We start from the raw sequence: 13,201 nt of genomic DNA, 5'->3' as shown, positions 1-13,201 counted from the left end.
TGAGATATACGTGGAAACAATAAAAACAAAGTTTCAGCCTTACAACAATTGATACGGGAGGTGTCAAAATTCTCGAGACTCCAAGTTCACAGCGTCTAAGATGTGTGCCATCTTTCAGGTGCAGATATGAAGGTGAGTGGGAAGGCAGCGTTCGTGAACAATTTGATGGCGGCTGCTCCTGCAGAGTAGGGGAGTGTGTAGCCTTCAGTAACGGAATCCGTTGCAGGGTCCGCACTTACATATGGAACTTGAACAATAGGTATTTACTTAAATTACATCGATTACCTCAGACATGTGGAATCTGTACGTCCTGCCCACTTCCCTGAACCTTTGGAGCCAGGATCCTGTGGGGAACGTAATGGGCTTAATTACGGTGTCTGGACTAGCCATGTAGGACCCGGAAGGCAGGAGTTAACCTCACCTCACCTTTTACATGCCAGTGACCCCAGGCTTGGCTGGGAAGCCTGGGGCCTCTGGAGCAGCTTCTGGATTACCACGACACACCGCTACCTGGTGTGATGGCAAAGGGAAACGCCGCGCGAGCACGGCCACGCTGCCCGTGCCTCCTCACCTCGGCCCGGGCGTGCTGGGTGACGCTCGGGGCACACAGGGCCCGCTCCCGCCCGCCCATGGAGAAGTCGAGGAGGGCGGCAAAATCCCCCAGTGGCGGCCGCCGTGCTGCGGGGCGGGGGCCCGGGGGTGCCACCGCCAAGGCTCGGCAGCAGCGGGGCACGAAGCCGGCCCACCCGCCCTGACCCGCCATCCGCCCGCCAGCCCGGGGGCCCGGCCGCGGCTGTCACATGGCACGGGGAGGGGGCTGCGGCGGGGCGGGCCGTGCTCGGGCTGCCCGGCCGCGCGGAGGCGGGCCGAGGTGGCGGAAAGTTTGTGGAGTGGCTGGCGGCGGTGGCGGCGCTGCGGTACCCTCCCGCTTTCTTGTCTTTACTTTTTTCTACACACCCGTCTCCCATCGCCTTCCCCTCTCAGCGGTCGCTCCGGGGCATGAGCGGCAGCCGCCACCCGCGCTGAGAAGGAGGAGGTCGTGCCGCGCTCGGCTCTGTCCGCGGGGGGAACGCCAGGGACGGGAGCGCGGGCAGCGGCTCCGAGCCCGCCATGCTCCGCCGGCCCCGCTCGGCGCTCGCCATCCTCCCGGCGCTGCTCCTGCTGCCGCTGCTGCTGGGCGGCCGCCCCGCCGCCGCCCGCTGCCCCGCGCCCTGCCGCTGCGCTGGGCGCCTCGTCGCCTGCAGCCGCCTGGAGCTGAGCGGGCTGCCCGAGCGGCTGCCGCGGGGGGCGGTGCAGCTGTGAGTATCGGGGCGGCGGGTTCCGTGGCGGGCTGGGGGCGCCGATCTGCGTCTGCCCGCCCGCCCGCCATCTTCTCCCCCGGGGCCGCGGACGGGCCGGCTTCGAGGGGAGCGCGGGTGTGGTGGCGGCAGCGCTGGGGCTGCGGCCGGGCTGTCAGCGGGCGCGGCGAGGTCGCCGGCGGCCGCAGCGGGACAGCGTCCCTTGGGGCGGCTGCGGCCCCGAGTGGTGATGGCGATAAGCGCCTGGCTGAAATGGGCCCGGGAGCGCTGCTCAGTGCCGGAGCGGGGAGGAAAAAGTTCTGTAGAGTTCTTGGACAGTGTGCAGTAATCATCGCGTTAGCGCTGATCGGTGTTGGGAAGGCTCCCATCGGTTTTCTTCCCGCGGCTCTTCATTCCTGGGTAGTTTTGGCGCTGGCGATGGTGCGGGCCCGGTGCCGCGCAGCGGCCGAGCCCAGGGCAGCGCGAACTCAAGTGCCAGCTAAGGAAAAGTTACTTTCAGTGACAAACTTTTATAGAAGAAGCATAAATTAGGTCAGTTTTCTAAAAGCTTGAAATGGACGAGGGGCTTCTCACATTTGTTTTTAATCGCTTGTCACTGAAAGATCTATATTAGTAGTATTAATTTTCTATTACATTTTCAGTGCAGATCGAGATAAGGGCTTTAAAGTAAACAGGAAGACTTTCAATTAGTTGTGGCTAATTCTGTTCAATTGCCTCGTCTGGAGGTCATGCTGCTTTACTCATGAAATGTGGATGGCTGTATTGACACCATATGGAACTGAACACAGGCATGGCTCTGGGAGTTGAATATTTCCAGAACTGGTATACGAAAGTGTGAGGGGAAAGAAACTTCTTTTTTTTTTTTTTTTTTTTTTTTGCTTCTCTGATTGAAACGTACAGATCTACTACTTCATCTGCTTTACATTCAGCAACTAGTTTTGCTTTCTATTACATTTCATTCCTCTTAGTTTTTTGAACTGTTTCAGTATGCCCACTTAAGTTTTCTGACAAAACCTTAGGATTTTGTTTTGATGTAAGGTAAGCTTTACAGTTTAATTTCTTAGCTTAGCAGACATTAATGCTGGTAAAATTCAGCTGTAGTAAATAAAAAGGGCAAAATCACAGAATGTTAATTTTTTAGAGTTGCTTTAAAAAGCATTTTTCGTTAGCAGTAATCCAAATTTGTTTTTTCCACTTATGTTCCCGAGAGACAATAAAACATATTGCAGGGATTTTTTTTGTTAGCACAAGGGACATTGTTCTAATTAGAATTCCCTTGGTAGTGTAAATTGCCCTTATGTAAGTTCACATTCCTTTAAAAGTGTGAGAAAATAAGTTCCGCTTGTATAAATAAGCTTTGGTCTGTTTTAAGAAACCCTGCTGTGATTACTCATTGGACAGCTGTGTCACTTGCTTTTAAACTCACAGAAGTACATCTTTGTAGGTGTCACCAAACCATGTGGTCTGGCCACTTTTGTGTAAATATTTCTTTTGTTTGTGACAAAAGCCTTAAAAGTACCCAGCTCTTTTCTTCCTTCCCCTCTTAATAAGAACAAGGAAGAGTGTGGTGTTGTCTGTTACCTCCAGCTACCTCAGAACTTGGACCTGGGATTGTGCAATTTGGTAATTAATACGTTCAGCTTTACATATGCAAAAAAGGTTTGACTAGTTTGGATTATTATTGCAACAAACTGCACATAACAAATTGTAAAAGACTGTTTATGAATTTTACTGCTATATGTCTAATATGTTTTCCATGACACTCTATAGTGGGTATAGCCAAAGGCTAGCAGTTTAATTACAGGCTTTCCAGTCCTCTTGAGAAAACAACAGCCTTTTTTACCACGTTCTTAACATACACAGGCGAGACCCCCAAGCAGGAGAGTGGAAGCTCTTCTGCCTGAGAAGGTCTAGGCCCATGTTAGGCTTTACACCTTCCTTTGCCCATCTGTACTCACCCGTACAGAGAGCAGGTTTTTGAAACTCCTGCTGCATACTTTCATGCCTGTTTTGTTAACATTCCCTACTGAAATAAAGTAAGAGTGACTTTTGAATGGACAAAGGGGAAAAAAATGAACCTGATTTCTTCTTCCCATTCTTCTTGGTGGCAGGTGTGAGTCTACTGCATTGTATGGAAGTGTCTTCATAAAGTAGAGTGTAAACAGGCTATAATTGTCAACTTCACCGTGATTTTAGCTAAATATGGCTTGTTCTATTACCTTGTGTTCATGAGAGGTAACAGTCTGCTGAAAACTGATAAACATTTATAATGGCTTTGTGTACAGACAGTTTTGAAGTTGGATTTCCATTTAATTCCAGGATGTGTATCTTGCAAGAATTTGGGGTTGTTAGAGCTGGTGGAGGAGGAAGAGTGTTGAGCATTGGCCAGAGTTCTCCATGTGTGCAAACTCTCATTGGCACTGCAGTACCCTTTGCCAGGTTCACTCAGGAATGCTAGAACTGTCGGTGGGGCAGGAGGGAAAATCTGAAAAATGGTTTTCACTTGTGTTTGTATTACATCTTTAGTATTTACGTTTTATAAATCCTCTAGTTCTCTACCAGAATTGCCACAAAAAAAAAGCTGTATGGTTTTCACAGCTGTTTTTCAATATTTTCCAGACTAAAGCTTGAACATAGCAAGCTGATTTATGAGTCACTTTGGATCAGTGTCTTGAAACAGCTACAGCCTGGCTTTTTGTTTTTCAGCTCTGCTGATTTCTGCTGAATTAGCAGCTCTATAGGCCCCAGTGGGACTGATTAAGGAACTGTTACTGGATTTGCATTTTAAAATTTGACTTGGGGCTCAGGTTTCTGAGTTCTCTAAGGAAGAAGATGATAATTGTGACTAAGTGCTGTAAATTAAGTTAGAGTCTAAAAGTTATATCTATAAAATGTGTGAAGAAGCACTTGCCTTCTCCGTCTATGCATTAGGCTTCCTTTCAGCTTTTAATCACACAAACACAGATGTTCAGAATTAAGTTTCAGCTAATGCTGGGACTTGTGAGTTACAAAAAATGATCATACAAATGTAATGGAACAAAAATGTCCAATCACTATTAGAAATATGAGGTAAAGAACAGGTATATATGCTTACTTCTGCTCTAAAGAATTTCTTAATATATATCTGATTTCTGACTTTTTGGAGTGTGTTCTGTTCTATCTTCTATAACTTTTGAAATTCTAGTAGCAAAAGTAATCATAGAGGGCATTTTCTTCCCTCTTGTAATTTGGTTTTAACATACAAGGAAAATTCAGAAATGGAAAACACATAGTAATAATGTTTGAACAATGTCAGTTCCATTTTTGTGAAGGAAAAATAGAATCTAATTTTCCAACTTTTTCTTTGTGCATGTTTTAAGGTATGGTGAGAAATGCATTGGACTGAAATAAACTTCTAGCTTTGCAACTGGGATGATGGATTTTTATATTTAAAAAATGTGCCAATCCAGTGCTTATTAGTTTGAGAAACTTCTACAGGCTTAAGCTTCACTTAGATTATCAGTAAAAGGCAAATGTTTTAACTCTTGGTTCATTTCCAACCACTGTGATTGAACTTGAAATGTAACTTGCAAGTATTTTTTTACTGAATTTTCTTGAAATTTCCTATGCCAGTAGTACTGAAGTAATGTTAATAAAATATTTATATGTATTTTTTACAACTATTGGTAGACAAGCATATATACTGGATGAAACAGGCAATTCAGTATTGTCTGGAGGGTTAGGCATTTTATTTGGTTTTTTGCTTTGGGATTTTTTTTTCCATCTTGTGTTTGACAACCTGGTGTAAGTAAACCAGGCATAAGAAATTTTTATGTATGTATTTTTTAAAGTAGGTGCTACTTGGAAAATGTGAATGTATCTTTAGTGTTAAAAAACAAACACCAAAAAAACCCAGTTTGAAACCTAGTGTTAGTTACGCTCACGGTTGCCTTGATAGACTCCAGATGGATGTGAGCTTGAGCTATGAGTGAAAGTGTCTGGCTCCAGTGTGGTGATCATGCACAGCAGTGGTTGTAATTGCAGGATTTTTATAGTTTAAGGACTCTGCCAGATTTTTTTTTTTTTTTTAACATGTTTTAACTCCAGCAGAACAAATCTACTCATGTCTGTTACTGTCTGGTAGGTCCTTTAGGCAAACTTGCCTTAAATAAACTTTTTGCAGTTTTTAGGTGTAATGACGAAATGCAGGTTTTTAGCAGTAATGTTGAAAACTTTGTTGAAATAATTACTGTTTCCTAAGTCTTGTCTGAAGCGTGAACAACAGTAACATGTTAGGCACTAACAGCCATAACTGAATTTTGGCTGTTTATTTGCAGAGTTCTTATAATCCCTACAGACTAAAGCCAAATATTGAATTAAATTCAAGGGCAAAAACTGTCTCTACTTGGACTTTAAGGACTAAGTTAGATTGCTGTCTAGATTTTTGTAGCAGCATACTTTTTCAGTATTTACCCTTCAGAATGCAGTGTGAGAATTTCAAATCTGTGCAGCTTATGCCTTCAGATGTTAAACAAAGGGATTTTTCTCCAGTGTATGGCCTGGAGAATGTTTGCACTAAATCTTTAAGCAGTGAAAGATGCAGTCCTCTAACATTAGTGTGGTTAACCCAATATATAGGAGAACTCAAAATCATAATGGTGGAACTAAAATTCGTGGGCTTTTGAAAACATTGACAATGTATTGGTTTTCCATTGTTAAGAGGAAAATCTGTAGGGTTGTAGACACCTGAAAATCAAGGTACAGATATATATTAGGTGCTTGAGTCCAGAGCTGTCTCTGAAAACATCCCCTCTGTGGCAACGTGGCCACGTGAAGGTGGTGTATTCCCCTTCTGTAGGTGGCTCTCCCCCAGCCCTCAGCCCCTTCTTTTGTTCTGGAAAATGCCATTCACACTTTGAGCTCTGCCCTGTGCAGTCCTGGCTTGTGAAATGGCACATCTCTCTCTTTTCCCTGCCTGTGGCTCTGAGCAAGGCTCACGTGCCACAGCTCAGCAGCTCCCTGGGCCTGGTCCAGTTGGCTGGCTCAGAACACACCTTACAGCTGAGTACTGGTGGTACCCCTCATAATACCCATACTTCCCTGGGATTATTTTTTATGCTTAATTTTTATTATTACTGGGGGATTTTTTTAACTGCCAACTGTAAGAGAGGACAAAAGTGACAATTAAACTGTCCTGGCAACATTGAACAAGTCATTTGGGAGAATCTAAAACAGAGTTTTACTATTCACATGTTCTGCTAAGGAAGCCTAGGTGCCTGGCTGAGTTGCAGAATTACACCTGTGTCTGAGGTTGTGTAATCATGGAAGCAGGGAAATTGGAGTTCTCTGGATCTGTGGGTTTTCAGGGCTTAGTCACAGAGCTGAATGCCTACCACAGACCCTGAACTTGACTTTGTTTAAGCCAGCTCTGGTCTGAGTGCAGCAGGCATATTCTGTTCATCAGCTTTTTTCACTTCTAGAACTGTGGATGGAGGGTAAACACATCCATGGCAGTCAGGCCTGTGTTTGGCATGCTCAGCACAGATGACTCTACTGAGTCATCTTGCCCAGAAAAAGTGAGGAATCATGTAATTTCCTCATAGATTCAACTTGAAATGACACTTTATGCTTGTGTGGCTTGATGAGGACCCCAGGTATGGTGGATGACTCTTAAGTGCTTAATTGGTGTGGGGAAAAGTATCATAGAGTGTGAGCAATTTTTTTTCAAAAGTGTGCTTTTTCAAGCACCCTTTACCTGATACTACAGCTGCTCACTGCTGAGGTGCACTGATTCATTTCTTTATATGTCTGCATTATAAACACTCACTGGAGTGAATTTAAGAACTCCCTAAAATAATGTCATTTTTGTTAGCTGGCTTGGATAAATGCAGTGTTTTAACTTGGAACAAATGCTTGCAGATGCCTGGATTGATGCTGGTGAGGTAGTGATAATCTGTAGTAGGGGGACAGAAAAGTGCATGTTTTGGCGGATGAGTGACTGAGAAAGGGGAGGCCTTCAACAGAGCTAGTAGTGGTTGCAAGATGGGTTGTGGGGTTGTGAGTCTGTTCCACATGTGCAGAGATTTAGAGACGTGCAGGTTTGAGTTCTTGCAGTTAGCTTTTCTGTCTTTTACTTTATGGTCACTCTTATTTCTGTTACGTTTCCAGTCCTTCTGAGGCTACAGCAAAAATTTCTTAGGACTCTTGTATGTTGTCAAGTGTTTAAGAGGGTAAAGATGCATGACACTGTAATGAAAAGTATTTCTTGTGGTCAAAAAGTGGTGTTGCATTTTTAGTACCTGGCTTGTTTGGTAGCAAATGCTGCAAAGGTGTTAACAATTGCTTATAAGCTGCATTAATATATACTGGGATCCTCCACATGGCACAAGCTAAGCATTCAAGCTACTTCTTCAAGGGTAATTAACTGTGGTATTAATATCGCCAGTATACAGACGTCTTAAAACTCAGTATTTGCCCTTGCTATATCTGTTTTGTCTTGCTATTTCTTAAGACTTCTGTTAAATTTAGTTATGTGGAAATGGTGTCCACAATTTTGTGGAAGCATGAAAATACAATTGCCGTTATGGGCAGTCCTCATTGTGGATTTGTGAGCTGTGCATTGCTTTTGAAACGTGGATGAGAAGAGTGAAATACTATGATTATCCAAGGAATGAGACTGCAATGGCTATTCTTTTTTTGAATTTTCCTTGTTGAAGTAACCAAGAGGTTGTTATAGCCATGTTTTTTGTTGTGAAGGGGTGTGTGGAAGAAGGGTTGTTGGTGTATCTGAGTCAAAATCTTATGATGTTTTCTATGGGTCCTGTGCACATTACATTGAACTGTTCTGTATTGTTCAGAGATACTAGGAATTTCTTTGACACTGCTAGCAGTGATCAAAGGTATTTGCATTTGTATATTTTTACCTTGTGTAAGCAAATGAGTTTCTGTTCTAATTTTGCTAATTAAAAAAAAATCTTTATGTACTTGGAGACAAGTGAGAACATAATTTGGATTGAAATTGCACTTCTTTACCTGACATTGTATGACAAAACTGAGAGGGTGTTTATTTTTGTAACCTCATAGGGACTTAAGTCACAACAAATTATCTTCAATCAAGACCAGTATCTTGGATCACCTTCACAGTCTTCAGGAAGTGTAAGTTAATTTGTCTTAATTAAAAACCATACCAAAACATAAACCCCAACCAAAAATACCCAACCTGTGTTTGTGAATGCTAATTGTATAGTTATTTGTCTAGGAATGGTTGCTTGAACAACAAAGATACTTGCTGATATGATATTTTACATTAAGTGAAACTAGAATTATTTTTTAATTTTGAGGTGACACAGTTCAGCAGTTTAGCAAGTCCAATGTACCTACTTCTGATTAACATAAAAGCTAACTCTCACTTTTGTAATATTAATAGGAAGTTGAACAACAATGAACTGGAGATCATTCCAGATCTGGGACCAGTCTCAGCAAATATAACTCTTCTGTCTTTGTAAGTAGATCTTACTCTTGTCCCTGGTTAGTGGAACTAACTCTACAGGGTTCATGGAAATATGTGTATTACATAGATTAAAGTAAAATAATTAGAAATAGAGCAGCTTGTGGTTAGGAAGTTGATTATGTCATATTATTTAGTAGTTCTTTAAAATATGTATAATTGAGCTTAATCCCTGTAGTTTTTGTGCTTCTGAAATAACAAAGACTGCATTAGAATTAATTTATGTTGTGGTAGTACCCAGAAGCCTCAGTCCTGTTGTGCTAGGCATTGTACAAGCATCTGTAAATGTTACACAAATTTGTACAGTGCTGTCTTTAAAACAAGACTTATATTCTGTCGTTATGCATCTTGGCTGAGATCCTGATGTGTTAAATCATGGCAGAATTCCATTAATTTCACTGGACAATACAGGGAAATCCCCTCGAGATGCAGCTTCAGAACAAGTATCTGGGTTAGAAGATGTTTTGCCAGTGTCTTGAAAAAATTTTTTGAGCCCATTTTAATGTGTGGCACATGTTTTTTGACTGCAGTTAATACATAAAATTCTGACACATGATTATATCCATGTTCATTGCTTTTCATGAAAGAAATGAGTAGGTAACTTGGTGTTCATTTGTAATGTGAGTATGAAGTTATAAAAGGCATATAGAGCCCATAACCAAAAAAGTTGATTTTAAAGGAAGTCTTATTCCTGATGTTTTAATGATAAATTAGTTGGATTTATTTTCTGTGATTTAGTTTCAATAAACTGTTGAAGGAAGGTGTAGAAAATAGTTAGTATCATACTATTAGTTAGAAAAAAAACCTGGTTTGCATGTGTGGGATTTGTGTTTTATCAGTGGGAATCTAAAGTGTCTAAAGTAATATGTAGCCCTCTGGCCAAACCCTGTCCTTGAATACAAATTGCAATTACCTTTCTTGAAGAATCCTGAAGGGTTAAAACAATACAATAAACTTTGGAAAGCTGTTCAGTTAATTAAATTGATCACTATTCAATTGCTTACATCTGGTGATTTATAGGGGTTTGTTTTTACTCTAGGCCTAGGTCAGCCAAGTCAGCTGGTGCAGCCGCTGTGTCTGGGCTGCTCTGTTTGAATAAGAACTAAGTGACATTTGATACCGATGTGGTTTCTAACAGATCAGAATCAGAAAAGAATGAAAAAAAAAGCAGATGGTGTCTGACAAACTGTTGAATTTAAGCACATATTTCATTTTGCAGTAGCATTGGCATTCCTTTTACACTGGCATAATATTCTGTAGTTCAAAGCATCTAATTGATCTAAAAATTTTATTTCTCTTATATATATTTACCACCTTGCTAAGGTCCTTTTTAGCAAAAGGGTAGAAATATTAGCATAATAAAGTGGTTTATATAGTCTTGCTTTTTTTCTGAATTCTTAGCATTTCTCTTTCTCATGGAAACTCAACAATTATTGTTTAGAGGAAGCTAAAATAATTCTTTTGCAGCTGTGCAAAAATTTTGGTATTCCTCTGAGAGAATAAATAACTGTCAGTCACTGTGGAATAATTTGTTTCATATCCTTATGTCCCTGGCTTGGGACATTTACTCAGGCAGTCAAACATGGAAAAATCTTTGTTAGATCTGTGCTATGCACTGTATAGCCTAACACTTGAAAGAAAAAAAAAAGGATTGTCTAAAAGCTTTTATCGCACTATTAGTGCAGTTAAAGTTGCTCTGGGTGGGTGTTAGCTTGTTTTCATTAGAATTCTGTGTGTGGATAAGGAGATTGCTGAATGTAACTGTGCTACAGCTGAGATTTAATACCTATTCTATGGCTACAGCAGAGATTCCTGGAGTTTAATATGGGAGAAATAATTACTTTATTGTTTTGTCTTAACTTATGAATTCCAACCTACAATAGTTAAGATAATTGTTTGTTCTATATCAAAACAGAGGAACATAGAACATTAAATTAGAGTTGTATTGTATTGTCCAAAAATCTTGTCTCTTTTGCATGGACTTTTCTTTAAAACCTTGAGTACAATCATAGAATAATTTAAGTTGAAAAAAACCTTTAAGATCATCATGTCCAACCATTTAACTCAGCACTGTCAAGGCCACCACTAAACCATGTCTGTAAAAGCCATATATGCACATCTTGTAAGTACTTCCAGAGATGGTGGCTTAATCCCTTTCCTGTTGCAGCCTGTTGCAATGCTTCCCAACCTCTACTATGATGAATTTTTTAGAGAGCAATAAGGTCTCCCCTGAGCCTCCTGTTCTTACTGGTTGGATATTATTTATGTAAAGATATTAAATTTAATTTCATAGAAAATAATATAAATAAAAAGAAATAAACATACAGCTGTTTGGCATAAAAATAGATATGGTATTGTGGTATCATAAATGAACAAATAATCTAATACTTCTTTTTACAAGTGAAAAAATATGTGCATTTGGTTTTTCTGTGGTGGATGTTATTTGAAGGGATTGAATCCAACTGATTTAATGTATCTTACGTTATGTGAACAGAACTCATATGGAACAATTAGAATTTAAGTTTTAGAATCACTCTTCAGAGAAACAACTGATGACTTTCTCCAGGATTTTAAGCTTTTAAAAGAAAGGAGGTTGTGAAGCCTTTCCAAAGCAAACCACTGTTTCCATGTTGAGTCTTTGTTCTGGCTTTAAATGATGGCAGAAAAGAGGGTGATAGTTTTCTAGATTTGATTACACATCTTATGAGATACTTATAAGTGGTTTCATTACTGTCAGTTGAAAAGCCAGCTGGTTTTTTCCCAAGGAATCTTCAAGGAATGCTGTAGAAGTGATACCCTCTTTTCTTGCCAATATCTTCATTATTGAAGAAGCTCTATTACAAGATTTTTTTTCTTCCACTTGTGAAGAATTCTCACTGGGCTGAGGAGCCTTAGAATTTTGCCTGTTCTGCAAGAGCACTGCTGGTATGTCTCCATAGTAGTGCAGGTATCCCCACACAGCCATGTATGTCTAAATTCTTTGGATGATATAAACAAGTATGGGTGGATTATCATGTTAGTCCAGTTTCCATTTCTAGAGCTATCTCATTTCGAGTTATCTAACTGATATTTTATCTAAATGAGATATTTCCATACTAATGAATTATTCAGGATAAACATACCCAGAGCAGGAGATGATCCCAGTCTGTCTGTAACATGAAACAGCAATGCTAACATTTTGTTTTTACCAATGCCAGTTGAGGGTTGAGCATCTTGGGAATGAAAAGTATCAGACAGGCACGCCCCCTCACCACCACCCTGGGAAATGTGTGAAGGAATCAGTATACAAGGATATTCAGGCACACTCTGCTTACATGGCTGGAGATCTATGTATGATTTTATTGATGTGATGAGTATATATCTTGTTAGAGCTTGTAAGTGTCCTGGGAATCTGGATACTACTGTGAGCAACATGGGTGGTAGTTTGGGGTATATCTGGTTAGGAGGCGTAGGTCAAGTCTCTGAAAATTAAATTGCAGGGTGTTTTTTTTGCACAACCACCAAGCCCTTTTATATACTTTCTATAAGAGAAGGCATGAAGAGAGCAGTATATTAAGACAGGAAGAGGGAATTTTGGGTATATGCCAGAGATTGTCAGGACAATAGCTCCAACCAGGAGGTCAGGTCCCCTACGTGCTGGTAACATACGCTTTTGAGGAGAGTACTGGATTTAACAACTGCTTACCACAGGTATATAATGTACAGATACTGCACGTGGTAATGTAAGTGTATTTATCTATCCCTAGAAGTAAAATATGTTAGAAGTTTCCTAGTTTGCATTCCTGAAGTAAATGTAAAAACAGCTAAATTAATGGAGAATTTCTTTAAAATGCTGTAGTTGAGAATTACTCACTTCCTGGAGAAAAAAAAATTTATTTTTTACTGTTCCAAGATAGTTGGATTGCTTTTGTATCAGGTACAAAAATGGGCAGTAATGCCCTCATTCCAGGAGAGCAAGTGGAAGTTCTGAGTATTGTTTCTATTCTAATGACATTGCTTATCCAAGGTGTACCAGTTCTGTCCCATTTATCCTGAAAATCTGTCTGAACCAGTGATCTTGACACCTGAGAAGAAAACTAATACTGCCTTTCAGGTCTATCACAGTTGTAGTTTTGGACCTAGGGGAGAAATCCAGAAACAGAATGAAACCAAATAATGTTAAGTACAGTAGCCTTGTCTAGAAGTCCTGTTTGTTGTTTACCTACCAACTACTATTTGCATAGGGGTTTTACTTTAAAATTCTTCCAAAAATGTTAACTACTTTTAATATTACTAGTACTTCGAAAGGAAGAGACTGATTTGCAAATTCAGCAATGTTATGTAAGATTTTGTTTAAGGATATACAGTTTAAATAAGAAATGAATGCTACTTTTACTTGCAGAATTTTTAAAAAATACGTAGTTGTTGCACTGCCCAA

General features: G+C 40.6%; 1 protein-coding gene and 1 long non-coding RNA gene across 2 annotated transcripts in view; one reads left to right on the top strand and one right to left on the bottom strand.

Moving 5' to 3' along the window:
- Positions 1–153: 153 nt before the first annotated feature.
- Positions 154–467, bottom strand: LOC110479870 (uncharacterized). Its single transcript, XR_002467019.1, has 3 exons — positions 427–467; positions 286–344; positions 154–178 (listed from the first exon to the last, which is right to left on the bottom strand). It is a non-coding gene; the product is annotated as an uncharacterized LOC110479870 (long non-coding RNA).
- Positions 468–1,110: 643 nt separating this feature from the next.
- The window catches only part of LRIG3 (leucine rich repeats and immunoglobulin like domains 3), a 37,122-nt gene continuing 25,031 nt past the window's right edge, over positions 1,111–13,201 (top strand). Inside the window, exons 1-3 of the mRNA XM_021547417.3 lie at positions 1,111–1,298; positions 8,361–8,432; positions 8,704–8,778. Of these exons, the coding sequence (XP_021403092.2) occupies positions 1,111–1,298; positions 8,361–8,432; positions 8,704–8,778 (335 nt within the window). The remainder of the gene's footprint in view (positions 1,299–8,360; positions 8,433–8,703; positions 8,779–13,201) is intronic.

The sequence above is a fragment of the Lonchura striata genome, chromosome 5 (assembly GCF_046129695.1).
Source record: "Lonchura striata isolate bLonStr1 chromosome 5, bLonStr1.mat, whole genome shotgun sequence".
Taxonomy (NCBI): domain Eukaryota; kingdom Metazoa; phylum Chordata; class Aves; order Passeriformes; family Estrildidae; genus Lonchura; species Lonchura striata.
The sequence above is the reverse complement of the archived record's forward strand: the minus strand, read 5'-3'. Positions and strand labels throughout refer to the sequence as shown.